Source organism: Coregonus clupeaformis, chromosome 10 (assembly GCF_020615455.1).
Source record: "Coregonus clupeaformis isolate EN_2021a chromosome 10, ASM2061545v1, whole genome shotgun sequence".
NCBI lineage: Eukaryota > Metazoa > Chordata > Actinopteri > Salmoniformes > Salmonidae > Coregonus > Coregonus clupeaformis.
The window spans coordinates 43,339,500-43,366,709 of NC_059201.1; the positions used below are offsets into that span (position 1 = coordinate 43,339,500).

The 27,210-nt window shown below is 45.1% G+C and overlaps 1 protein-coding gene across 5 annotated transcripts in view; it reads left to right on the top strand.

Annotated features, from left to right (window-relative positions):
- Positions 1–460: 460 nt before the first annotated feature.
- celf4 (CUGBP, Elav-like family member 4) overlaps positions 461–27,210 on the top strand; it is a 111,707-nt gene continuing 84,957 nt past the window's right edge. For all 5 annotated transcript variants that reach the window (XM_041887923.2, XM_041887926.2, XM_041887924.2 and 2 more), the window contains exon 1: positions 461–1,067. In XM_041887923.2, the coding sequence (XP_041743857.1) occupies positions 824–1,067 (244 nt within the window). In that variant the 5' untranslated portion in view covers positions 461–823. The remainder of the gene's footprint in view (positions 1,068–27,210) is intronic.

The window sequence follows — 27,210 nt, forward strand, 5'->3', positions numbered from 1 at the left end:
GAGAGAGAGAGAGAGAGAGAGAGAGAGAGAGAGAGAGAGCACCTCCACAAAAAATTTGGGGTGTGCGTCAGCTCATGCTTTTTACTAGATATATATATATATATATATATATATATATATATATATATAATATATATATATATAAAATGGCATATTATTATTATTATTGTTATTATTATGCCTATTATTTCCCTGCAAACGTGGCGTGATTTACACTTGTAGACTATTGCACAAAGAACCGTACAAATTCACTATTTTCTTTATTTATAAACCCCCTTTCTCTTGGTGGAATGTACCAACAGGAAGGGGTAGAGAAAAGGCTGTGTAACACAAACATCGAGTTATAGTGGTTCCCCTTGTTCCATACCTCCCCGCAGTCCTTGCAGCTCTTGAGCTGGCCCGGTTCGTTTAAACCGAGAACACCCATACCGACTTCTTAATGCAAAAAATAAAAGGGAACCCAGAAGCAGGGACTAGGGGAACGAAAGGTGTAAATAGAAAGCGAAAGCTCTTGGTCTCTCTCTCTCTCTCCCATCTATTTTATTAAATGAATGAATTAATTATTAACTAGGACATAAATACAAGGAATCACGCCTCCACCGGGACCAGCAGACCAGCTCCAAGCCTTTGATATTCGTTTTAGCCCAATGATACATATGTATACTTATCCATGTACATATTTTCCTTGGTAGGACTAGAAGTAGGACCAGCAAGGCTTTTTTGAATAACATTTTTACCAATACTTCGGAAGCTTCTACACAACGCCACCAAGATTGCGCTGCTGCTGCCGCCGCTGTTACCACAACTCATTGCCGGTCCGAAGATGGCAACTTTAACGAACGGACAGGTGGATGGCACGAACGGGCTAGTGAACGGATTAAGCCACAGCCACAGTCCGGCGGGCTGCGGGGGCACCATCCCCATGAAGGACCACGACGCCATCAAACTGTTCATCGGGCAGATACCACGCAACCTGGACGAGAAGGACCTCCGGCCGCTCTTTGAGGAGTTCGGCAAGATCTACGAGCTCACGGTGCTGAAGGACCGCTTTACGGGCATGCACAAAGGTGGGTTGAGCCTACTACTCGGTCCCCGGGAGAGCGGGATCCCCATCTTCATTCTCTTTTCTCCTCGGCTCCCGTCACTGCTGCCTGTCACGAATGTCTGTCCATGGCTTGCAGTCTTGTTCCCCCATGGTTCGGGAGACAGGACTGACACGTATTGGACACGTGTGTTGCGTAGTATTACTTGCGTATTTTTACAGTAGTCATTTTGTGTTATTTACTATTGTAGTATACTCTTGACAGGTTTCATGTTATCGGAAAAAGGAACAGTCCATTGCTATAGTCTGGATTCCGTAATCAATATTGAGCCATTTCAACTAACATATCCATAAACCTCTGTAGTAATGTCCTGAGTTATCCAGGCATATAGTGCTGGCACGAATCACTACAGCTAATATTATGTAACAATATTAAGAGCAATGCGCCGTTCTCTTGTATCTTTCGAAGTGTATGCTATGTGTTAATAGTAACGAGTCACACATTACAAGTCCAGAATCTCCCTTATTCGATGTTCAATTTTTTCTCGAATATACTCGAGGAGCCCATAGCTTATTGCCCACGGCACCTTGCACTCTGTTGCGCGTGATGCCAAGTTTTCTGCAATAGGAGGAGAGGGAGGGAGGGGAATTGAATGTGTTGTATGTGTGTGTGTGAGTGTGTGTGCGTGCGTGCTCGCTCGTGCGTGCGTATGCGCGCGTGCTTTCTGTATGATTTTTTGAGCAAATGTGACCAATATTTGAGATTTTATATAGTGCATTCTACAGTATTTCCTATCTAAATCCATTACATGTGGTCATCCTACCTACCATATGTCATTGATGTTATGCTCTAGTCTAGTGCCTGGCATCATGCATAGAGACGTTTTGTGTTTTTGGAGACTAAATAGAGAGAGGACTGAAGGACTGTGTGTGTATGTGTAAGATCATAGCCGATCTATTGATATGCTATATCCTTTGAGAGCTTGTCAACCCTTTGGTATTATGGTAATGATCAAGTTGTATAGTCATATTGAATCATCCAGAGTCTTGATATTACATAAAGACTATCAATAGACAACATGTACAATACATCCCATGTCAGTTGAGAATTCTGGACATTACAGTGAACTACAAAATCAGTAATCAGTAATCATCTGAAAATGAAAAATGCACATGAATGGTTCTTCGGTTGAATGGTTCAATTGATCAGCTACACCTGGAGGGCATTTTCAGACTCCACAGGCTCACTTCACATGGGGATGTTAAAGTACAAACAGAGCTAGTGTTTCAGCTTTCCAATCCTGGTAGTATCCCCTAACCCCGACCTCCCACCATCCTCTGTTAACAACGTAACGTTTTGCATGATGATGAAATACAAATAAAGCAGGAAGGAGGGAGGAGGAGATTGCCGGGGTAGGGGGAACCAAAGAGAGGAGTGGGAAGGGGGAAGAGGAGAAGGAGGAGAGAGAAAGCGGAAGGGGGGGGTATATATATATTTTATTAATAGCCCAGCTGTAGTAGCGATTCCCTGTCTGACGGTTAATCTGACGGCCCGTGAACTATGGGCGGCCACGCCGGCTGATTCTAGGAACTGTCTCCTCACGGCGATATATGGCCTGGCCTCACAGGCAGCCCCCCCCCCTTTCATTAGTGAGCCCCCCGCCGCAGCACCACTCTCATATTTTAACTAGCTGGAGGCGCTAGCCCTCTCACTGGCTAGCTGGTTGGCCAAGACATTAAATATACACACTCCTTCTCCCAGCCAGCCCACTATCCCCACACCTCCCTGCAAACAGAGGATGTTTGTCGAATGTTGGGGGTTGTGACTTTAAAGTTGCTGTAAGGTTATGTCTGAATGTTTTAACGTGAGTAAATAATATTTTGGTAACCTTTTTCTTACAGCCAACAGGTATAATGCTTGTTACTTGTTATAAGCCTTTATAATATGTTATTAGACTGCTTATAATATTTGACAGTGTCATAGATATGAAGGTGTTATAAGACCTGCCATAAGGTGTCATGTCCAATCATGAACTCATGTTAAGTAACCATTGTCATGACAGAGGTAGCGGTTTGCATTATGACTGTACTGGCCTACCCCCTAGACAGACTCCCTATGTCGGTGTCATAGCATGGTAAACAAAATGTAATTTGAAATATATACCTGTCGGCTTAAAGTAAAGTTTTCATCATATTTTGGATACATCTACAAGCTGGCAAAACGTGTGAATGGCAACGTTTTCCGACTGTGGTACCAAATGTAGTCCAAAATATGTATATCAAACAAGGGCAATGTTGGGTTGAAGAATGTTCTTGGCTTTTTATTGGTATTAATACTGCAAGAAAAGTGAACAACACTAGGATCTGAGAATATTTGCAGCCTTTTGCCACACTGTAAAAAAAAACATGTTGACTCAACTAAAAAAATCAAGGCAACCAGCTGCAATACAATTTCTAGTTTGCTCAACAAAATAGCACTGAAGTTGATTCACCTTAAAATATCAAGACAACCAACTTCAATACGATTTATAGTTTGCCCAACTTTTGAGAATATTAGCTGAACCAACATACATTCTCCAATTGAATTGTATGTTCACTCAACTTTGAATTTTAGGTTGATTGAATATAATTCAACTTGAGAATTTATTCAACCTTATTTGCATATTTCCCAGTGTGCCTTGCCTTTTGATTGAATTGTAGTTACCACCCATTCATGTATTCTATAGCGACAGAGACATGGTTGTTGAATTCGATGACTTTCAGTCCTGTAGCGTTCACCAAGTGAGTGTCTATCAAGTTCGCTGACGACACAATGGTAGTAGGCCTGATCACCGGCGATGATGAGTCAGCCTACAGGGAGGAGGTCAGTGACATGGCAGTGTGGTGCTGGAGCAACAACCTCTCCCTCAACGTCAGCAAGACCAAGAAGCTGATTGTGGACTACAGGAAACGGGGGGCGGCAGTGGAGCAGGTAGACAGCTTCAAGTCCCTCTGTGTCCAAATCACTAAAGACTTAAAATGGTCCAAACACACACAAACAGTCATGAAGAAGGCACGACAGTGCCCCTTCCCCTTCAGGAGGTTGAAAAAGTTTGGCGTGGCCCTCAAATCCTGAAAAGGTTCTACAGCTGTACCATTGAGAGCATTTTGACTGGCTGCATCACTGCTTCATATGGCAATAGCACCGCCCTCAATCGCATGGTGCTACAGAGGGTTGTGCGGACAGCCCAGTACATCACGGGGGCCGAGCTCCCTGCCAACCAGGACCTCTATATCAGGCGGTGTGAAAAGAAGGCCCGGAAAATCGCATGGCAAGAGGTACCGGTACATCAGGTCTGACACCAACAGGCTCTTGAACGGCTTCTATCCCCAAGCAATACAACTGATAAATAGCTAACAAAATAGCTACATGGACAGAGTTTACCTTGTATCTTTATTTACCTTTTATTTCAGTATTTTACACTGTCTCTATGCAAACACACACACATTCATTCCAACACACATTTACATTTACATTTACGTCATTTAGCAGACGCTCTTATCCAGAGCGACTTACAAATTCACTCCATAATTTGCTCACTCACACATAATATGCACATACATTTATACTGACCTTACACACCCGCACACACACTCACATGCAAGCTGCCGCTACTCTGTTTATCTTATATCCTCTTACCTAGTCACCTTACCCCTATACTTCAGTGCATTCGGAAAGTATTCAGACCCCTTGACTTTTTCCATATTTTGTTACGTTACAGCCTTATTCAAAAAATTGATTGAATTATTGGTTTTCCTCATCAATTTAAACACAATACCCCATAATGATCAAGTGAAAACAGGTTTTTAGACATTTTTGCAAATGTATTAAAAACAAAAAACGGAAACACCTTATTTAGATTAGTATTCAGACCCTTTGTTATGAGACTCGAAATTGAGCTCAGGTGCATCCTGTTTCCATTGATCATCCTTGAGATGTTTCTACAACTTGATTGGAGTCCACCTGTGGTAAATTCAATTGATTGGACATGATTTGGAAAGGCACACAGCTGTCTATATAAGGTCCCACAGTTGACAGTGCATGTCAGAGCAAAAACCAAGCCATGAGGTTGAAGGAATTGTCCGTAGAGCTCTGGAGAAGGGTACCAAAACATTTCTGCAGCATTGAAGATCCCCAAGAACACAGTGGCCTCCATCATTCTTAAATGGAAGAAGTTTGGAACCACCAAGACTCTTCCTAGAGCTGGCCGCCCGGCCAAACTGAGCAATTGGGGGAGAAGGGCCTTGGTCAGGGAGGTGACCAAGAACCCAATGGTCACTGACAGAGCTCCAGAGTTCCTCTGTGGAGATGGGAGAACCTTCCAGAAGGACAACCATCTCTGTCTCATCTTTCCATAGAGGGGTCATAATAGTTTGTAGGCCAAACCATTCAGACGCTACAGACGATTTTGTATGAAGACCGATTTTCGGGATGTCTCATGGTATGATAAACACAGCTCTAGCTCTGTCACCTTTCACCGCAGCTGCAGAAGTGTTACATAGGCGGATGCATCCAATGCAAAAAAAACAGATACAGTGGGGGAAAAAAGTATTTAGTCAGCCACCAATTGTGCAAGTTCTCCCACTTAAAAAGATGAGAGAGGCCTGTAATTTTCATCATAGGTACACGTCAACTATGACAGACAAATTGAGAGAAAAAATTACAGAAAATCACATTGTAGGATTTTTAATGAATTTATTTGCAAATTATGGTGGAAAATAAGTATTTGGTCACCTACAAACAAGCAAGATTTCTGGCTCTCACAGACCTGTAACTTCTTCTTTAAGAGGCTCCTCTGTCCTCCACTCGTTACCTGTATTAATGGCACCTGTTTGAACTTGTTATCAGTATAAAAGACACCTGTCCACATCCTCAAACAGTCATACTCCAAACTCCACTATGGCCAAGACCAAAGAGCTGTCAAAGGACACCAGAAACAAAATTGTAGACCTGCACCAGGCTGGGAAGACTGAATCTGCAATAGGTAAGCAGCTTGGTTTGAAGAAATCAACTGTGGGAGCAATTATTAGGAAATGGAAGACATACAAGACCATTGATAATCTCCCTCGATCTGGGGCTCCACGCAAGATCTCACCCCGTGGGGGTCAAAATGATCACAAGAACGGTGAGCAAAAATCCCAGAACCACACGGGGGACCTAGTGAATGACCTGCAGAGAGCTGGGACCAAAGTAACAAAGCCTACCATCAGTAACACACTACGCCGCCAGGGACTCAAATCCTGCAGTGCCAGATGTGTCCCCCTGCTTAAGCCAGTACATGTCCAGGCCCGTCTGAAGTTTGCTAGAGTGCATTTGGATGATCCAGAAGAGGATTGGGAGAATGTCATATGGTCAGATGAAACCAAAATAGAACTTTTTGGTAAAACCTTGTCGTGTTTGGGGGACAAAGAATGCTGAGTTGCATCCAAAGAACACCATACCTACTGTGAAGCATGGGGATGGAAACATCATGCTTTGGGGCTGTTTTTCTGCAAAGGGACCAGGACGACTGATCCGTGTAAAGGAAAGAATGAATGGGGCCATGTATCGTGAGATTTTGTGTGAAAACCTCCTTCCATCAGCAAGGGCATTGAAGATGAAACGTGGCTGGGTCTTTCAGCATGACAATGATCCCAAACACACCGCCCGGGCAATGAAGGAGTGGCTTCGTAAGAAGCATTTCAAGGTCCTGGAGTGGCCTAGCCAGTCTCCAGATCTCAACCCCATAGAAAATCTTTGGATGGAGTTGAAAGTCCGTGTTGCCCAGCGACAGCCCCAAAAGATCACTGCTCTAGAGGAGATCTGCATGGAGGAATGGGCCAAAATACCAGCAACAGTGTGTGAAAACCTTGTGAAGACTTACAGAAAACGTTTGACCTGTGTCATTGCCAACAAAGGGTATATAACAAAGTATTGAGAAACTTTTGTTATTGACCAAATACTTATTTTCCACCATAATTTGCAAATAAATTCATTAAAAAATCCTACAATGTGATTTTCTGGATTTTTTTTTTTCATTTTGTCTGTCATAGTTGACGTGTACCTATGATGAAAATTACAGGCCTCTCTCATCTTTTTAAGTGGGAGAACTTGCACAATTGGTGGCTGACTAAATACTTTTTTTCCCCCACTGTATCTTAAACGGATACATTTTTATGGGAAAAAAATAATAATGCTAATTAGATTTAGTTTAGTATCTACACCTTTACTACTTCTCCTCCTCCTGTCCTCCAAATGCTGTATTCCTCTTTATTTTCCTGCTGTGAAAGGGTTTTTCCTTTTCACAACACCCCAACTGCTTTTGTCTCTTTGAGATAATGTGCATTGATATTGCCCCGAGACATAATGGATCTACAAGTCTAGCTAGAAAACCTCAAGTCAAACCAAAAGTTTCAATGAGGTAAACGTCATGCTGTCTGTCTGTGTGGCTTGTAAGTGTGTGACACTCGGCCTACTGCCCTTAATTTGACCTGACGGACAAACCATTGTTATTGAAAAAAGTCTACAATAAAATGATTTTGGCTAGTTTGGACATATGAAAATACCTGCAACAAAGATTAGTGTGATTTAGTGTGATTGTGAATAAAGCTGTAAACGTGTTAATAGCAAACACTGCCTACAGATGCTATTAAAATGCTATTAATAATGTTATAATAGTTAGACAACTTTTTCCATTGTCTCACATTCCTTGGATACTACTGTACTAGACCATTGCTACTCTAACCTGTCCTTCAAAAAACGAATAAAAAAAAGTTTATGGAACAGTCAAACACAACCTGGTAAATTTCTAATTTGTCAGAAACCAAATGTCAACAGATGCTGCTAAGCCGTACATGCACTCCATTATTTTGTCTCATCTCTCGTACTGTGTCACAACCTTGTCACAAGCTAGTATCACAGCAACGAAACCACTTCAAAAGCTCTTTAAAGAAACTCTGAAATTGCTGGGCAAAAACCCAAACACCTATCACCACTGCAATATCAGTAAGAAATACAACCTACTGAGCTTTGACAGCTTCTTATGCCGACACCTCTCTGCTGTTTAAGATCACTCATGACCTTGCCCCACCACTTCTTAAGCAGTTTGTTACATATTGCAAGGACAATACCAGGACAACAAGAGCTTCAACCAGAGGGGACTGCTCAACTCAGTTTAGGTCTGCCATATTTGGCCAGACATCTTTTTCAGTCAGAGCGTCTGGATTATGAACACCCTGCCAACCAGTGTGAGAGAGTGCTAGCTTCAAGGCATAACCTGAACAAGTGGCTAAAGGCAAACCAGTCATGTCATTTATATATATATATACAGTGGGGGAAAAAAGTATTTAGTCAGCCACCAATTGTGCAAGTTCTCCCACTTAAAAAGATGAGAGAGGCCTGTAATTTTCATCATAGGTACACGTCAACTATGACAGACAAATTGAGATTTTTTTTTCCAGAAAATGACATTGTAGGATTTTTTATGAATTTATTTGCAAATTATGGTGGAAAATAAGTATTTGGTCACCTACAAACAAGCAAGATTTCTGGCTCTCACAGACCTGTAACTTCTTCTTTAAGAGGCTCCTCTGTCCTCCACTCGTTACCTGTATTAATGGCACCTGTTTGAACTTGTTATCAGTATAAAAGACACCTGTCCACAACCTCAAACAGTCACACTCCAAACTCCACTATGGCCAAGACCAAAGAGCTGTCAAAGGACACCAGAAACAAAATTGTAGACCTGCACCAGGCTGGGAAGACTGAATCTGCAATAGGTAAGCAGCTTGATTTGAAGAAATCAACTGTGGGAGCAATTATTAGGAAATGGAAGATATACAAGACCACTGATAATCTCCCTCGATCTGGGGCTCCACGCAAGATCTCACCCCGTGGGGTCAAAATGATCACAAGAACGGTGAGCAAAAATCCCAGAACCACACGGGGGGACCTAGTGAATGACCTGCAGAGAGCTGGGACCAAAGTAACAAAGCCTACCATCAGTAACACACTACGCCGCCAGGGACTCAAATCCTGCAGTGCCAGATGTGTCCCCCTGCTTAAGCCAGTACATGTCCAGGCCCGTCTGAAGTTTGCTAGAGTGCATTTGGGTGATCCAGAAGAAGATTGGGAGAATGTCATATGGTCAGATGAAACCAAAATAGAACTTTTTGGTAAAAACTCAACTCGTCGTGTTTGGGGGACAAAGAATGCTGAGTTGCATCCAAAGAACACCATACCTACTGTGAAGCATGGGGATGGAAACATCATGCTTTGGGGCTGTTTTTCTGCAAAGGGACCAGGACGACTGATCCGTGTAAAGGAAAGAATGCATGGGGCCATGTATCGTGAAATTTTTAGTGAAAACCTCCTTCCATCAGCAAGGTCATTGAAGATGAAACGTGGCTGGGTCTTTCAGCATGACAATGATCCCAAACACACCGCCCGGGCAACGAAGGAGTGGCTTCGTAAGAAGCATTTCAAGGTCCTGGAGTGGCCTAGCCAGTCTCCAGATCTCAACCCCATAGAAAATCTTTGGAGGGAGTTGAAAGTCCGTGTTGCCCAGCGACAGCCCCAAAACATCACTGCTCTAGAGGAGATCTGCATGGAGGAATGGGCCAAAATACCAGCAACAGTGTGTGAAAACCTTGTGAAGACTTACAGAAAACGTTTGACCTGTGTCATTGCCAACAAAGGGTATATAACAAAGTATTGAGAAACTTTTGTTATTGACCAAATACTTATTTTCCACCATAATTTGCAAATAAATTCATTAAAATCCTACAATGTGATTTTCTGGATTTTTTTTCCTCATTTTGTCTGTCATAGTTGACGTGTACCTATGATGAAAATTACAGGCCTCTCTCATCTTTTTAAGTGGGAGAACTTGCACAATTGGTAGCTGACTAAATACTTTTTTCCCCCACTGTATATCTGTGACCAACAGATGCATATCTGCATTCCTAGTCATGTGAAATCCATAGATTAGGGCCTATAGAATGCATGTTGCGTTTATATTTAGTATAGATAGATAGAGAGAGCGAGAGCGAGAGAAAGAGGTTTTAATAGTCTGTTATATTGTAGCATTGTATTGATGTATTCATGTTGATTGTTTTCTGCCCAGGGACTACAGATGAAAATTAGCTCAATCTGGTGCAATGGCATGTTGTACATGGTCCCTGACAAATAAACGAATAAATAAATAAAATTGCCATAACCATCCCAATAATGACCCCATGTATCACTAGCAATCTAGTCTTTAAATTGCCGTCCCCTTCAAAAGGAGGGGGTGGATAGAGGAGGCTGGGGAAGGAAGGGAATGGGCACAGAGGTGACAACACTAGGCCTACATTCTCCCAATGATTTTATTTCTCTCCCCTCTGCGACTGGGCCGTACTAATAGAGGCCATTTATAACAGTCACCAGCTGCCGCCGTGCATGCTGAGAGGGACGCCGGCACAAAGACGGGCCACTTTCTCTCTTTTTTGCAATGCAGCATGGGAGGGAGGGCGGAGGGGGAGGAGGGGTGGAGATATGGAAGTACACTACCAACCAGGTGACTCTGCCAGAAACAGCCGCCCTCGTAATTCACCTTGGGTCAATGAGACGCTCCTAACATGTATGACTGTCAAGTGTCAACGATGTATGTATCCTTTACCATCAGTTGTTTTGGTGTAATAACAATGTAATACCCATGTAGTAACAGAGTAATTGCATGTATTTTTAACGTGTATTGTCCTCTCTTGTCAGAGTTGCTTTGGGAAGCTCTGCTTCTGGTTTTTCCTAGGAGTCCTTTGAAAGTGAGAGAAACACTAGGAATAGGTACACTGATATCTTCGGGTGTTTTTTGACCAATTCAATTGAAAGGCGGATAGAGAAGCTCCCATTGGGCTCTCTGCCCTCACCTTATTTTGTCCTAGATACTGGGCAGGCTGGCTGGCAGGTGGTGTAGATAAATTACATTATCACAGGAATATGCCTTTCAAGAAATATGCCTTTCAAGATCCCCTATGATCCCCAAATGTTGGCTATAAAAGTAGATATGTCACAAACATGGATAGCCAAAAAATAAATCAAAATGAAGTATGTTTTGAGGTGACTGAGAGATATAAGAAGCTAAAAAAGTGCCCTATTAATTTCCATTCATTTGTTGGCCCTGTACCAGGCCACATTCAGACGAGTCTTGTAAAGCTTGTGGGAGTCGTAGAGCAAAATGGAGAACACCATTGTGTTCGTGAGAGTCTCTGCTTTCCATATTAGTTTCTAGATCAAACTGTTAGGACTGCAGACGTTTTCGTGAGAAGACCAATTTTCGGGATGTCTCCTGGTCTGACAAACACTACTGTAGCTCTGCCACCTTCCACCACAGATGCGGAAGGACGACATCGGCAGATGTGGTGGACTGAGAAACAGCCCATGCGAAAACAACAGATATATCTAGCTTAAACAGACAGATTGAGGGGATTGTTTTATTATGCTAATTCGATTTCAGCGGGAACATCGACTTTAGGGGGTCAAGAGAGGACAGTTAAACTGCTGTAACTTCATAGTTGATTGAGCGGGTGGTACACTGTACAGGGTGTTGATTGGCAGTTTAATTTGGGTCTGGAAACTGCCCCTAATAGCCTAGTTTTAGACCTGTGGGTCCACATTGGGACCCTTCTTCTTAGAGAAGCAATGAAAATCCTCATGAAAACAATGTCTTATTTCATTCAAAATCCATAAAATATGGATACTGACTGCTTTGACACTAGCTGAAACTGGGAACATCGTCAATGGACAGAATGTCTGAGGGCACTGCAGTATCGTAAAGGTAATACCCTGTGAGACTCTGTGAAGGTGTTACAGGTTGCCACATTGGAAGTTCCTCCTAACAGGCAGCGAGGCACTGAAACCAATGTAGCCTTTCAACAAGGAAAAGGAAAGAGAAAGAGACAGATACAGAGAGAGAGAGACAGCGAGAGAGGCAGAGGCAGAGAGAGAGACACAGAGAGGCAGAGAGAGAGACAGAGAGAGAGACGGAGAGAGAAGGAGAGAAAGACAGAGAGAGAGAGAGAGAAAGACAGAGAGAGGGGGTGTTTTTCTGCCGGGCTGCGTTAATGCACCAAGCGTTTTGGCCGCAGGATTTCACTCTTGTTGCATCATCCCCTCTGTGGGCACTTTTCTCTCCTCACGTCGTTGGTTTGGGGTGTGTGTGTGTACCCCTCCTTCCCTCTCTCATCCCCTGCCCAGAATTCTCCACTCAGCTTCGTTCGGAATGCACACTCAGGCACCACGTCGTGCCCTGTTTCTATGACGACGTGCCACGATCGATGTTGAGCGTTTTGTTGGGGAAAAGGGGCAACATATGTCACCGACGAGGTCGCGTCCCGCCCAAATCCTCCCACCAGCTCACACGCCCCACGCACACCTCTTGGTGTCTAAAAACATCCGAGCCTCAAGACGAAATATAAGGAGGAGAACGAGAGACGTGTACGTGAATACGCCAAGCCTCATTTATCAGTGGGGACAGTTGTCAAGGTGCCTCGGATGCTGTTGTCCATTATGATTGTCGGGATTGTTAGCCCAGAGAGCTAGTTACTTACAGTGAGCTGTGGTCATGTAGGGAGGAGAGGAATGGGGAGGGAGGAGGGAAACAGTGAGGGGATCAAAGACTAGATGATTAGCATGCTAACTGCAGGTCGGGAGTCATGATTGCTGTCAGGGGGGAAGAGACTGCTTGCTATTGTGACCTCCTCATTGGACTCATTAAAGCCTGTGACCTTTATCATCATGAAGGAATGGGGACGGTCTGGCAGAGGATGCAGTCTCATCTTAGTTTAGGAGATTGACATACACTGTATATGGAAGTGTCAGGAAACACATTCGGTTGCACTTTGCCTACACACATCACACACACACACACACACACACACACACACACACACACATACCACATAGCTAATAACATGGGGGGAAATGTGAAAGCAGAAGAGAAATTGTTTGACTTTGATTGTGCAGTAAGAAGGGATTCTCATCATACGTGATGTCTCTTGCTTTTACATGTATCCTCGTTCCTCTCAAATTACTTTGGTGTAACAGTTGTTAGAACATGATTTAACACTGTATACCCAAGTAATAATACGTTGTAACCGAGTAATATTGCTACACTGACCTGGAAGAAAGGGACTCATCCCTTAGGTCAGAGGAGCTGCTGACCTCAGTAATCTTAGGGGAGCTAAATGTACAGAGGGGAAGCATAGAAATATTGCACATAGAACGGATCTAATGCTTATCAGACTTCAATGAGAATGACAGATCTGAAATCACTCAGGTCGTACACATAACTACATAAAAAACCTCTGTACTATTTGCTTAAAGGCTTTGTTGAGTAATCTCAAAAGTACATTCAAGCAACGGTTGTATATAAGAATAGTGTGTGTCAAATGTCAAGGGGCCTCATTTATCAATATTGTGTAGAAACTATTCTAAAATACTACTTAGGAACGGAATTTAGAACGTTTGTATGCATAGAAACATTTTGATTTATCAAACAATCCTACGATCGTCATACGCACACTGCTAGGAGATCACCATTGATAAATGTAAATTGTTCTCAGCCTTAGTGTGACGAGTACTGAGGACACGAAGAGGCAGGACGCAGATGCAGGAATCAACAATGTAAAGGTTTACTTAACACTGAGCAAGAGAACAACAAAGAGCGAGTACACGACATGACACTAACAATCACACACAACACAACACTGAACAGTCCATAGCTATATAGGGGTGGTGATGAGATGAGGTGCAGGTGCACTGGAGGTGATTAGGGTGTGTTGGGTTTCCATTCCGGTGTTGCTCAGGTGGTGTGCTCAGACCGGTGGCTCAGTAGACCGGCGAATCAGAGCGCCGGAGGGGAGCAACGGGAGGAGACATGACAGTACCACCCTAACCCCCCCCGGACGCGCGGCTCCCGCCACAGGACGTCGCCAACCAGGAGGACGAGGAGGGGGCCGGTCAGGGTGGCGATGGTAGAAGTGCCAAATTAGGTTGGGGTCCAGAACGTCCCCAGCCGGAACCCGGCTCCTCTCCTCAGGACCATACCCCTCCCAGTCCACCAGTTAACGGAGCCATCCCCCACGGAACCTGGAGTCCAGCATGTCCCTCACTGCATATGCCGGACCCCCGTCAATGTCCCGGGGCCTGGGGGAGGGGGGGCGTACCCCGGGGGATGGCATCCACCAGAGGACCAGGAACCACCGGCCTGAGGAGAGACACATGAAAAGTAGGTGAGACACGGTAGTGAGGGGGAAGGAGCAGCCGGTACGATACCTCATTTATCCGCTGGAGGACCTTAAAAGGCCCCACAAACCGGGGGCTGAGTTTCTTGCAGGGCAGGCGGAGAGGGAGGTTTTTAGTGGACAGCCAGACACGATCACCAGGCTGGAATACGGGGGCCGCACTGCGGTGGCGGTCGGCTTGGTCCTTCTGCCGACGAATGGCCCTCTGGAGATGGAGATGGACATCGGCTGCATCCCAGACCTGTCCGGCCCTACGGAACCACTCGTCGACAGCGGGCGCATCGGTCTGGCTGGGTGTCCAAGGGGCCAGGGCCGGCTGGTACCCCAGGACGCACTGGAAGGGAGTGATCCCCGTAGAGGAGTGAAAGAGTGAGTTCTGGGCATATTCTGCCCAGGGAAGAAACCTTGCCCACTCACCCTGCCGGTCCGGACAGTGGCAATGAAGAAACCTCCCCAGCTCCTGGTTCATGCGCTCCACCTGCCCATTTGACTGAGGCCTATACCCGGAAGTGAGACGATGTCCTCCGGAAGTCCATAATGCCGGAAGACCTGTTGGAACAGGACCTCAGCAACCTGGAGAGCAGTAGGAAGACCAGTTACTGGCAAAAAACGGCATGATTTGGAGAACCGATCTACGACCACCAGGACTGTGGTGAAGCCGTCAGAACGTGGGAGATCGTTGACAAAGTCTATGGATAGGTGTGACCAAGGTCGCTGAGGCACTGGGAGAGGAACTAGTTTGCCTGCCGGGGCGTTCCAAGGTGTCTTCGTTTGGGCACATAGGGAACAGGAGTTGATATAGCGGGAGGCATCAGTAGCCAAGGTGCGCCACCAGTATTTTTGTGAGAGAGAATGTAGTACCGTAGTGCCCTGCCGTAAGGGTGGTGTGCGCCCAGATCAGCAGGCAGTCACGGACCCTGGTGGGTACATACACGCGCCCCAGAGGGGCGTTGGCAGGCGCTGGGTCCTCCTGAGACACCAGGTGAATGTCTTCGTCCACATCCCAAACGACAGGTGCCACGATGAGAGACGGAGGCAGGATAGGACCCCCCAGATCCTTCCTTTCTCCGGTATGGTGCATCCTGGAGAGTGCGTCAGCTTTCAAATTCTGAGATCCTGGGGGGTAGGACAGAATAAACTGAAAGCGAGTAAGAAATTGGGCCCGCCTAGCTTGATGAGAGTTCATCCGTTTCACTGCCCGTATGTGTTCCAAATTCCGGTGGTCAGTGAGAATCCGGAATGGATGGACTGCGCCCTCCAGCCAGTGTCTCCATTCCTCCAGAGCGAGGACCACCGCCAACAGCTCCCTGTCTCCAACTCCATAGTTCCTGTCTGCGGGGGTAAGCTTTTTCGAGAAAAAGACACAGGGGTACATTTTCTCTGGCTTACTTTGCCTCTTGGAGAGGACCCCACCCACGCCCTCCTCAGATGCATCCACCTCCAGGATGAAAGGACGAGCTGGATCTGGGTGGTTTAGGAGGGGCGCTGTGGTGAACCTCTCGTTCAGCCTCTTGAAGGCAGCGTCAGCCTCAGGGTTCCAGGCCAGCTTCTGAGGACCACCCTTAAGGAGAGAGGTGAGAGGGGCGGCTATGGAGCTGAAGGACCTGATGAAACGCGGTAGAAATGTGCGAAGCCCAGGAAGATCTGTAGGCCCTTGATGGTGGTGGGGACTGGCCATGACCTGACGGTGTCCGTCTTCGCTCTTTCCATTAACACCCCCTGAGGACTGATCCGGTATCCCAGGAAGGAGATGGCCTGTTGGTGGAATTCGCATTTCTCCCCCTTCACCAACAGGCTGTATTCCCGGAGGCGGAGTAGGACCACTCGGACGTCCCTGACGTGCTCCTCGAACGTAGCCGAGTAGATCAGGATATATTTGATGTACACCACCACCTGTCTACTCAGCATGTCTCGGAACACGTAATTTACGAAGGACTGGAACATGGAAGGTGCGTTGGTGAGGCTATAGGGCATGAGGCAGTATTCATAGTGGCCTGAGGTAGTGCTGAATGCCATCTTCCACTCGTCTCCTTCCCGGATTCGGATCAGGTTGTAGGCACTCCTCAGGTCCAACTTGGTAAAGTACCGGGACCCTCGCAGCTGCTCGATGGCCGACGGAACCAGAGGGAGGGGGTACCGGTACTTGGTGGTGACTGCGTTCAGCCCCCGGTAGTCAATGCACGGCCTCAGTCCTCCGTCTTTTTAGGCAATGAAGAAGAATCTGGTGGAGGCAGGAGAGGTAGAGCGTCTGATGAACCCCTGTTTCGGGGTCTCCGCCACACACTTCTCCATGGCCTCAGTCTCCGCTTCGGGGGGTGTTGTACCTCCAGCAGGTCAATGGCGCAGTCCCAGGGCCTGTGAGACGGGAGACACTTAGCCTTGGAGGTAGAGAAGACATCGGAGAGATCTGCGGACTCCGGACTCTCCACTGACGTGGAACAACAAACCACCGGCAGGCAGGTCCTCCGGCATGAGGGGGACCAGGCTGTGATCCTCTTGGTGATCCAATTGATGGTGGGGTTGTGTAGTCTGAGCCAAGGCAATACCAAGACGATCCAGTGAAGGGGTGACGTGACGATGTGGAAGGACAGCTCCTCGTGGTGCTCCGGTAGTGTGGGAATGGTGATGGTGATGGGGAGAGTGACGTGCGTAATGGTGCCTGATCCAAGTGGTTTATTGTCCAGCAAGGTGACGTGTAGCGAAGAAGGCAGTGGCACTGTGGGCAACCCCCATTCAGAGACCAGCTCCCTATCGATAAGGTTCCCCACTGATCCAGAATCTATCATTGGCGTGGAAAGCGAAGAGAAGGAAGAACCATTCACCGTTAGGGGAAATAAAAACAATGGTTTGGTGACAGGTGATGACGGAACACTCACGGAGCAGCGACGGGAGTCATACCACCTAGATAGGGAGCCGCCAGGAGATCTGTGGTCCGTGGTGGTGTAGGGGGTGCTGCCCACCTCCATGGGTGAGGACTCGGGGGCAGGGCGGCTTCCATAGCTCAGATGGGGTGAGCGTCGAAGCTCCGGGTGGTGTTGGGAACGCCATCGGTATCTCAACATGTCGTCAAGGCAAATGGACGTGGCGATGAGGGTATCAAGGTCCATCTCGTCGTCCCGACATGCGAGTACCATCGTGATGTCCTCCCGTAAGGCTCTCCTGAAGGCCGTGTGCAGAGCACGCTCATTCCAGCCGGAAGACGCCGCCACCGTGCGAAAGCTCAGGGCGTACTCGAACGCAGCCTCCTCTCCTTGTTGTAGCCGGAAGAGACGCTCACCCCTGTCCTTTCCCTCCGCGGGATGATCGAACACCGCCCTGAACCGAGCGAGGAAGTTGGAGTAGGGAAGCGCCGTGGCCTCACATCCTTCCCAGACTGCCGTAGCCCAATCCAGCGCCTTTCCCTTCAGTAGCAAAATCACCAGCGCTATCCTGGCTTGGTCCGATGGAGATGCCCCACGCTGACGCGCCAGATACAGTGAAACCTGTAGCAGGAAGCCTCTATATTTAGTCATTTTCCCGTCATAGCACTCTGGCAGGGCGAGGGGACCTTCAGATGTTGGTGATAGCACGGGAGGAGGTGGACTGGGTGCACTTGCCGCTCCCTGGGGTGGAACCGGAGCGATAGTCAGTTTATGCAGCGTTTGGAGCACTTCCTGCATGGCAGCGTTCAGCTGGGCAGTCTGCTGCTGGTGCTGGTCGAGGCGCTGGGAAACTCCAGGAGGATTACCTGCTGCATCCATCTTCGTAATTGGTGTGTGATTCTGTGACGAGTACTGAGGATACGAAGAGGCAGGACGCAGACGCAGGAATCAACAATGTAAAGGTTTACTTAACACTGAGCAAGAGAACAACAAAGAGCGAGTACACGACATGACACTAACAATCACACACAACACAACACTGAACAGTCCAGGGCTATATAGGGGTGGTAATGAGATGATGAGGTGCAGGTGCGCTGGAGGTGATTAGGGTGCGTTGGGTTTCCATTCTGGTGTTGCCGAGGTGGTGCGCTCAGACCGGTGGCTCAGTAGACCGGCAAATCAGAGCGCCGGAGGGGAGCAACGGGAGGAGACGTGACACTTAGTGCTCGTGCACAACCTTGGGTATTTGCATTTTGAAACGCCCCTAATTAAACATATATGGTCAAAATCATCCCTTTAAAGCCTGTGGGGAATATACAACGCCATACCATGAAATACAATGGCGTAACCAAAAAAGCTAAGAAAAAAAACTTTTCAGAGACTGAAATAGAGTTGCTAGTGTCAGAGATTATAGAATATAGCCTGTCAAGATATGTTGCATGAATTCACAATGGAAATACAATGAAATTGAAAAATTATTGAATTATTACTCTCATAATTTCACAAATGTTCAACATATATTTTCCCCATTCACTAGGCTATGCTTGAAAAGCAGTTCCCTTATTCCACCACTTGGCACTGTGCGTACGCATGGTCATGGCTGTGCGTAAATTTACGCACACTCTCAAGCAAATGTTCATATTGATAAATCTCACACATTGCATGGAAATGATCCCACACAAGGTTTACGCACAGATTTGTGCCTAAACATGATTGATAAATGAGTCCCCTGAGGTTTACTGGTGGTGCAATGCAAGCAAGCTTGTATGCATTGTAGAGCCTGACCCAAGCAGCCAGTCAAGAAAGACCAGCACCTCCAACCCTTGTCTCCGAGAGCCTTTGAACTATACTTTTTTGGAACTACTGTATACTTTTTATTACTCTTTTTAGCAAACAAACAACTACTCTTAACCAGATAGCACACATGCATTGGATTTACATAGGCACAACGTTGAGACTACAGGAAATTCACAATGTACTTACATTGCGGAGACATAGCATGGGGATGCTAAATGGGACGCTTCGGATGACTTCACCCCATTGAATCTACCAATTGAAGATGGCACATGTGGGTTGGACACGCCTCTAACCACACCCATACCCGCAGCCTTAAAGTCCTTTTGCTCAATAAGAAATAATCAGCACAATACCGTTTAAAAATGCAGGGTCAAATTTATAAAAAAATATATATAATATCTCCCTGAAATATTTATGTTTACTGTATACACAATCCAAAATTTGAAGCACGAAGCTATGCTTAACTTGGTCAGCCTTTAAACTTTAATCAGCTTACAGTTTTTTCCAACTGCTTACACACGTTTTCAAAACTATGTCTCCTTTTTTCAAAACTCTACACACAATTCCCAAAACTGCACACACAAAATGCAAAATGCCTCACATCTCCTTCAAAATGTAACACTGCATTCAAAATGCCGTAAACACATGTCAGAATGAAGCATTTGCATCAAATGGCAAACACTTCTTTCATAATAGTACATTTTTGGATATACCATGTAAACACTGTTGTTCTAAATCTAAAGCTCTTTGGTCTTTCATAGGCTTATATCTACATTTCAATACAATGTTCTACAGTGAAAGTAATCTGCTGAGAGGGGTAACAAGTACACTGTAAACACCAATGCAATGTAGAAACAGAAAATATTTATTAGGCCAAACATTACTGTTGTATACAGTAGCACACAACAAAACCATAAACATATGTAAACCAAAAGTATATTCTTTAGAATACAGTAAAGAACACAATTGTGTGTGTGGGGTCCCGGGGGGGCAGTCCAGGAATTGGTAGGGGGGTGGGCAGTCACCAGTGCTAAGCTACGCTTCATCTCTTCTCCGGGCTGGGTCTGGCCACAATACTTTGTCCACATCACAAGATACGTTTTCTCTTGCCAAACATCGAGGGAAGTATCTCCTAGCATGGCGTATCCAACCTTGGACAGAGGCAACCTCTATGTCCCCACATGCGTCCTCCATTGCCTGGAGAAGCGGCATGCGGGCATAGGGTTGGCAATCATACACTTTCCAGCGCCAGGCTGAGAACAATTCCTCTATGGGATTTAGAAAAGGTGAATATGAGGGTAGGTACAAAACTACAAATTGTGGATGGGTGGCAAACCAGTTTTGGACCAGAACAGCCCGGTGAAAACTAACATTGTCCCATATAACCACAAATCCAGCAGGCTCCTGATCTGGATCAGGGACAAGCATTGTGTAAATTGCATCCAGAAAAGTGAGCCTATGGCCGGTCTTGTACGGACCCAGTGTGGCATTGTGATGGAGGACCCCGTTTTGAGTGATGGCAGCACACATAGTTATATTACCCCCCACGCTGTCCAGGGACATTGGTAATTGCCCTCTGTCCTTTTACATTTCTTCAGCGGCGCCTGGTTTTGGTGAGGTTGAAGCCAACCTCATCCACATAAATAAATCTCCTTCCTTCTCTTCTTTGCCCTCGTCCTCTTCTTCCTCTTCCTCTTCCTCTTCATTTTCCTCTTCCTCCTCCTCCTCCTCTTCCAACACTTCGTCTTTGAATTTGTCCTCGTTGTTGTCCCCTGCCTCTCCCTCCTACTCCTCTTGCTCTCTGTCCATTGTTCAAAACCGGTAATCTGACCTTTGAACTATTTATAGGCCTATACTACAGTAAAGCAGTGATTGGTTAGTGATCAGTTAAGCAATTAGTGTTTGCACATGTGAAGAGTGTGTGTGTGACCTGGTGAATAAGTGTAGCATTTTGAATGGTTGTGTTTGGAAAAGGAAAGCAAGTCACTTCCTGTTAGATTTTTGTGTTTTAGGTAGAGAATTGTGTGTAGTGTTTTGAAAAAAGTGTTTTATGCAATTGACAACTGAGTCAAAGGCTGAGAAATAGCTTATGGTTTTGGAGATTTGGTGTGTAGTTTTGCACTTTGAGTGAGAGGTTTCAAAAATCATGTGACATGAAAAGATTTTGTGTGTAAGCAGTCGGAAAAAACTGTAACCTGTTGTTTTCCCTAAAAGAGGCTCAATAAAGTGCCAAAAGTACAACCTCCTCCTTCCTCATATCAAGATGTTATTTTTATGTTTTTGGCTATTGCCATGTTATTGCTATGGCGATTTTAAGTGCCTGAAAGTTTACTCTAGCACTGTTTTGACAAGGGCTCCTTAGAGGGTTAAATAGTTACTGTTTTCAAGGCAATTGCATCATCGAAGTGTTATTGTGGTCCATGTTCAATGTTTAAAGAGGCTTACGCTTTGGGTCTGTTCGATCCATCTGCTTGTTCCCCTGCGGTTTCAGATAAAGCCTCTGTTCCGGAGTGGGAGAATGCAATACTTTCAAAATATGGGAAACTTTCTGTTGTTTATACAGTTTTTATTAATACATTTCACTTTTTGGGGTTGTGTAGTCACACCTCTTTATTCAATTTTACAGCGATATCGCCTCACGTTCTGCTATTGCTCCATATGAACAGTATGGTGTGTGTGCGTGCATTTGTTTGTGTGGTGCCCATGCAGGAATCAAACCATAAACTCTGGTGAGGTAAGCACCATTCTCCAACCAACTGAGACAGTGGAAACAACCACAATTCTCCCCCATCCCCAACTTTCTCTCTCTTACAGGGCCGGTTAGAGGGTTAGTGAGGATAAAGCCTTGCAACATTCTGGCTCGGTTTATATTCCACTGTAGGTCTGATGCACACATCTACTGACATTTAGAAGTTCAACTTCTTAGAGATCAATGGAACATGTAGGTCAGGCTGAGAACAGGAGCAAATTCAACACAGGACTCAAAAGGTCTCCTGAATGAGAATGATCTCCATATTGTGGTGCTGCATGCTTTGTACCATAATGATAGTGAATTACAATCCTCTCTATTGTTTGTTCATAGTGCAGGCAATCTCTCTGCCATTCATTGCTATACCACACATCTATACTGTGTAGGTGTAATTATAGGGAACACATCCATGCTATATAATTACAGAGCAAGGTACAAGTTCCTTTGTCTACAGGTCTGGTGATTATACATCTCTATACTATAGAGCTGGTTGCTAATAACAATAAACCTTCACAGACTGTGTGTGTGTTCAGGCATAAGGCCTGTTAATAATGTGCTTTATTTCTAATGCTGTAGTGTGTGATAACTGTGTGTGTATGTGTGTGTGAGAGAGAGTGTGTGTGTGTATTTGTGTGTGTGTGTGTGTATTTGTGTGGGTGTGTGGGTATTTGTGTGTGTGTGTGTGTGTATTTGTGTGTGTGTGTGTGTGTGATTTGTGTGTGTGTGTGTGTGTGTGTGTGTGTGTGTGTGTGTGTGTGTGTGTGTGTGTGTGTGTGTGTGTGTGTGTGTGTGTGTGTGTGTGTGTGTGTGTGTGTGCGTGCGTGTCTGCGTGTCTGCGTGTGTAATGCTGCAGAGATTTGCCTCCATGCTGTCTTGAGGTTTAGGTGGCTGAATGGAATCACATGGCAGGAAAGACAGTGGTAAATCAGGTTACTCGCATCTTGAAGAGAGCCAAGAAGGCCTGAAATATGTACTCTAATCGGACAAAGACATGATGACATAAGCATAAATTGAGGCTTCCTGCTAAATTGTTCACGGTCTAATGCTCTCATCATTTCAAATACATGTTGGTGTTTTTTTAATCATACTATATTTATTGTTTGTAGTAGCAGATATCATAGCACTTCAAAGATTCCTGGGAACATGAAATGGTGGTGATTTCTTCTTCTTCTTCATAAATCAGGATAACCCTCTTGAGATGTTTTCAAGGGAACCTGTGGGATACATCACACCATATCCAATAAAAGCAATATTAAGAGAACAGAAGATCAATCAAGTGAAAGTTAATAAAAGCAGCAATTAAATGAGGATACATTAGTTCCATATCGTGAATAAAGTCAAAGATCTTATAAGCATTGGTGACAAGAAACAGTTGCACAGGTATAAATCAAAATAGATAAAAAGCTTTTATATCAGGTTAAGATCAATATTGGAACAAGGCCCATAGGAGTAGCTACTGTTGATCCTAGAACTGCTGTTGATCTGCTGTTGATCCTAGAACTGCTGTTGATCTGCTGTTGATCCTAGAACTGCTGTTGATCTGCTGTTGATCCTAGAACTGCTGTTGATCTACTGTTGATCCTAGAACTGCTGTTGATCTTCTGTTGATCCTAGAACTGCGGTTGATCTACTGTTGATCCGAGAACTGCTGTTGATCTGCTGTTGATCCTAGAACTGCTGTTGATCTACTGTTGATCCTAGAACTGCTGTTGATCTGCTGTTGATCCTAGAACTATTAGCTACAGTGTAACTCACTGCAGTTGATTCTAAAACTAGCTACAGTGTACCTCTATGTTGTTGATTCTAGAACAATAGCCAGTGTTACTCTCCATTGTTAATCCTAGAACAATTTATTCATAATTTTTTAAATATATTTTATTGTCACATACACCGGATGTAGTGAAATGTGTTGTTTTACACGTTCAGCCATAGTAATAAGGTGCCCCTGGAGCAAATCTGTTTATGTGCCTTGCTCAAGGGCACATAAACAGATTTATCACCTTCTCACCTATTCGACCCAGTTTGGTTACTGGCCCAACGCTCAACTACCTATATGCTGTTGATCCTATGGAACAGAAACCAAAGTCTAAAGAGGTAAAACGTATACCATTATGTGAGGTCAGATATGCATTTAGCTCTCTCTGGATGAACTCCTTAATTATTCAAGACAAAGTTTGATTCAGAAAATGGAAAAAGAACTATGAATAAGTCATGGATAAGTTTTTGAGGGTTCGGATGCAGTTTGGGAGGGTAAGAGATGGTACTACTAAGGTCAAGTCTCAACCAAACTTACGATGGACCAAATGCTAACTTGTGATGTGCGTTTGTAAGGGGCAGGGGGAGAGGCAGGGGAGAAAAACATAAAGACTGAAATAGATTACAAGAGAGTGCGTGAAGAGAGCGATAAGATGAGATAGAGTGAGGCAGAGAGACAGAGATAGAGAGAGACAAAGGCAGAGAGAGAGAGTGAGAGGCAGAGCGAGAGAAGCAGTGAGAGAGAGAGGGGCAGAGAGAAAAGGAGAGAGAGAGCGACAGAGGCAGAGCGACAGAGGCAGAGATAGAGAGAGAGTAAGGCAGAGAGAGGGAGGCAGAGAGAGAGACAGAGAGACAGAGATAGCGTGAGGCAGAGAGAGAGTGAGAGTGGGCAGATAGAGAATGAGGGACTCCCAGAGACAGATGTCCCCCTCCCTGCAGATTGATGGCTCCTGGCTCCATTCCATGATAGGCTCTGACCCCTCTGTCCTTTGTTGTAATTTATAGGTTGCGTTTTGCGAGATTTAACCACTAGTCTGTGGCCATCATGGCCCTGGAAAGAAAATGACCTTCCTGCAATGGGAGCAGAATTAGGCCTCGCCGTTTAAAAACAAAACATTAAGAACACTTTCCTAATATTGAATTGCACCCCCCTCTTGAAAAATAGGTTTTATCTCAATGAGACTAACCTGGATAAATAAACGTACAAATTATAAATACAAATACACACAGAAAACTGTTGAGCGTGAAAAACCCAGCAGCGTTGCAGTTCTTGAAACAAACTTGAAACAAACCAGTGTGCACCTAAAGGCACTTAAATATTTTGTCTTTCCCATTCACCCTACGAATGGCACACATACACAATCCATGTCTCAAATGTCTCAAGGCTTAAAAATCCTTCTTTAACCTGTCTCCTTCCTTTCATCTACACTGATTGAAGTGGATTTAACAAGTGACATCAATAAGGGATCATAGCTTTCACCTGGATTCACCTAGTCAGTCTATGTCAAGGAAAGAGCAGGTGTTCATGATGTTTTGTATACTCAGTGTATAGTGTAGTTCATAATATATACATGATATGTGTACATGAATTAACACATCAATACCACAAATGTCACTTGATATATCAATATTACGATTTGTGGCCTCTGCCTTAGTATAGATCTGTGTGTAAGCATATGGCTTTGTAGGTGTGTGTGTGTGTGTGTGTGTGTGTGTGCGCGCATGTGTGTGTGCGGGCGTTTGTGCGTGTCTAGCGTTCGTGCGGGTGTGTGTCTATTGCAATCAACTACTTGGCTCAGTGGCTAGTGAGCTCAGCTGGCTCTCTGCTTGGTCATTTAGAGCATAACCCCATGAACAAATCAGCCTGGAAATTATTTGGACATAAATCCTTCAGCAAATTATTACAGATTTGCAATTTAATGACTTCTAAGGTCTCTCCCTAGCCCTACGTATAAGTTCCCTACGAGTCAGAGCCTAGATTTATAATCACAACAGAGGATGGGAATCTTATCCAAACCTATCCCGGTCCACTGACACAAACCTACCACAGCTCTCACAGTCTCACGTCAGAATTAGACATTCATCCATTATTCTCAAACGTGAAATTTCTAAGTGTTTATGGTTAAGTTTAGGCATTAAATCCAAATTGTTAAGATTAGGGTTAAGTTCAGGCATTAACTCCAAATTCTCAAGGTTAGGCATTCATTCCAAATGGTTAAGAGAAAGGTTTGGGATAGGCTTAAAACTAAAAAACTTTTTTTTTAAACATTATATCACTGGATGCAAACTTGCAACCTTTGGAATCAGAGGCAGATGCTTACATTTTACAAACCTACTTAAAGGTAACAGTGCTCACTGCTGCCCCTAGAGGCCGGAATGCAAAATGTAAAAACTCTGTTCCAATCTGCATTTCAATGTCCCAATTTGTCCAAGAGGGAGTTGCAGCTTTCTATGTGAGCCGGATAAAAGCGTATGCCAAATGGCTAAATATTTATAATTATCTGTAGCTCCAGAGCTGATAAAAGGACTTTGAAAATCGACTGCCTGCGCCAAAAGCCTCATTAGGTGGACGACAACAAATTGTCTCCCCACAAGGCGGGGCGGGAGGAGAACCCAGGTATCTGCGACTAGGCAATTAAAAAGTTATACAGCCTTTTTCTCAAACCGCACTGCTCCCTATTTAGGATTTTTAAAAAGCCTCTTAATGCGCTAATGCTAATATCTTATGTTATCATATGATTAAGCATTTATGAAGGAATGGTGGAATGAGTCAGTGGTGTGTTTGTTGATCTTATCCGTTGCCATGTGTGTTTGCATTCTGTATATGGAAAGTATGGAAATCCCTGTGCATCTTTCATGTGCCCTTTCTTTAGCGATTGGCGCTCTATGTTAGCTTTGCGAACATCTTAATTGCGATAAATGGAGGGGAAAAAAGGGCCAGATTAAAAGCCATTAATGAGGGTTGTGTGGGAGATGCTATTCCCCGGATGGTGCTTTTGTTCACTTTGGCAAAGCGGGGGAGAGAGAGAGGCTTCACCTTGAAGCTGAAAGCACACCATGAAACAGGGTCATTGTGCCTCCCTCTACGAAAGACAGGAGCACACTTTTCTCCCTCTCTCTCGCTCTCTTGCACAGAATCTCACAAACACACACACTTGCACAGAATCACATGCACCATCTCCCTCCTCTGTGCCTCTGTCTCTTACTGCCATTACCCATCCCTCTCTCTGGCTCAGTCTGCCCCTTGCCTCCCTTTCTTTCACTCTTTACATTTCTCACCCTCTTGTTTTTCCAAATCTCTCTCTCCTCTTCCCCTAGTCACTCTGTTTGAAAGGCAGATAAGCTCACTGGGGGAGACTTTAGAGGACTCTCCATCTGTGTATAAATAGTTTAGGATGAATTATTGAGGGACCTGGGGTTGCTAATAATCCCGCAGGACCCATCTGACAATGACACAGAAGATGGAGGGAAAACAATTACGCAGGGTTTCTCCTTCGCAGGAATTGGATTGGAGGGAGGGGGTAAGGGGGGCCTCTGGGCGTACAACAGAAGCCCCTCGCGGGCCCAACGTCTTGGCTAATAAAGCCAATTAACTCTCTGGAATCAATCGGCCCAGGAGGAACGTCCTTTTCTTCCCTTCCCTGGGACGCAACAGGAAGTGTAATGATTCATGTTTCCTCTCCACCCCTCTCCCCCGTCCTCTCGTC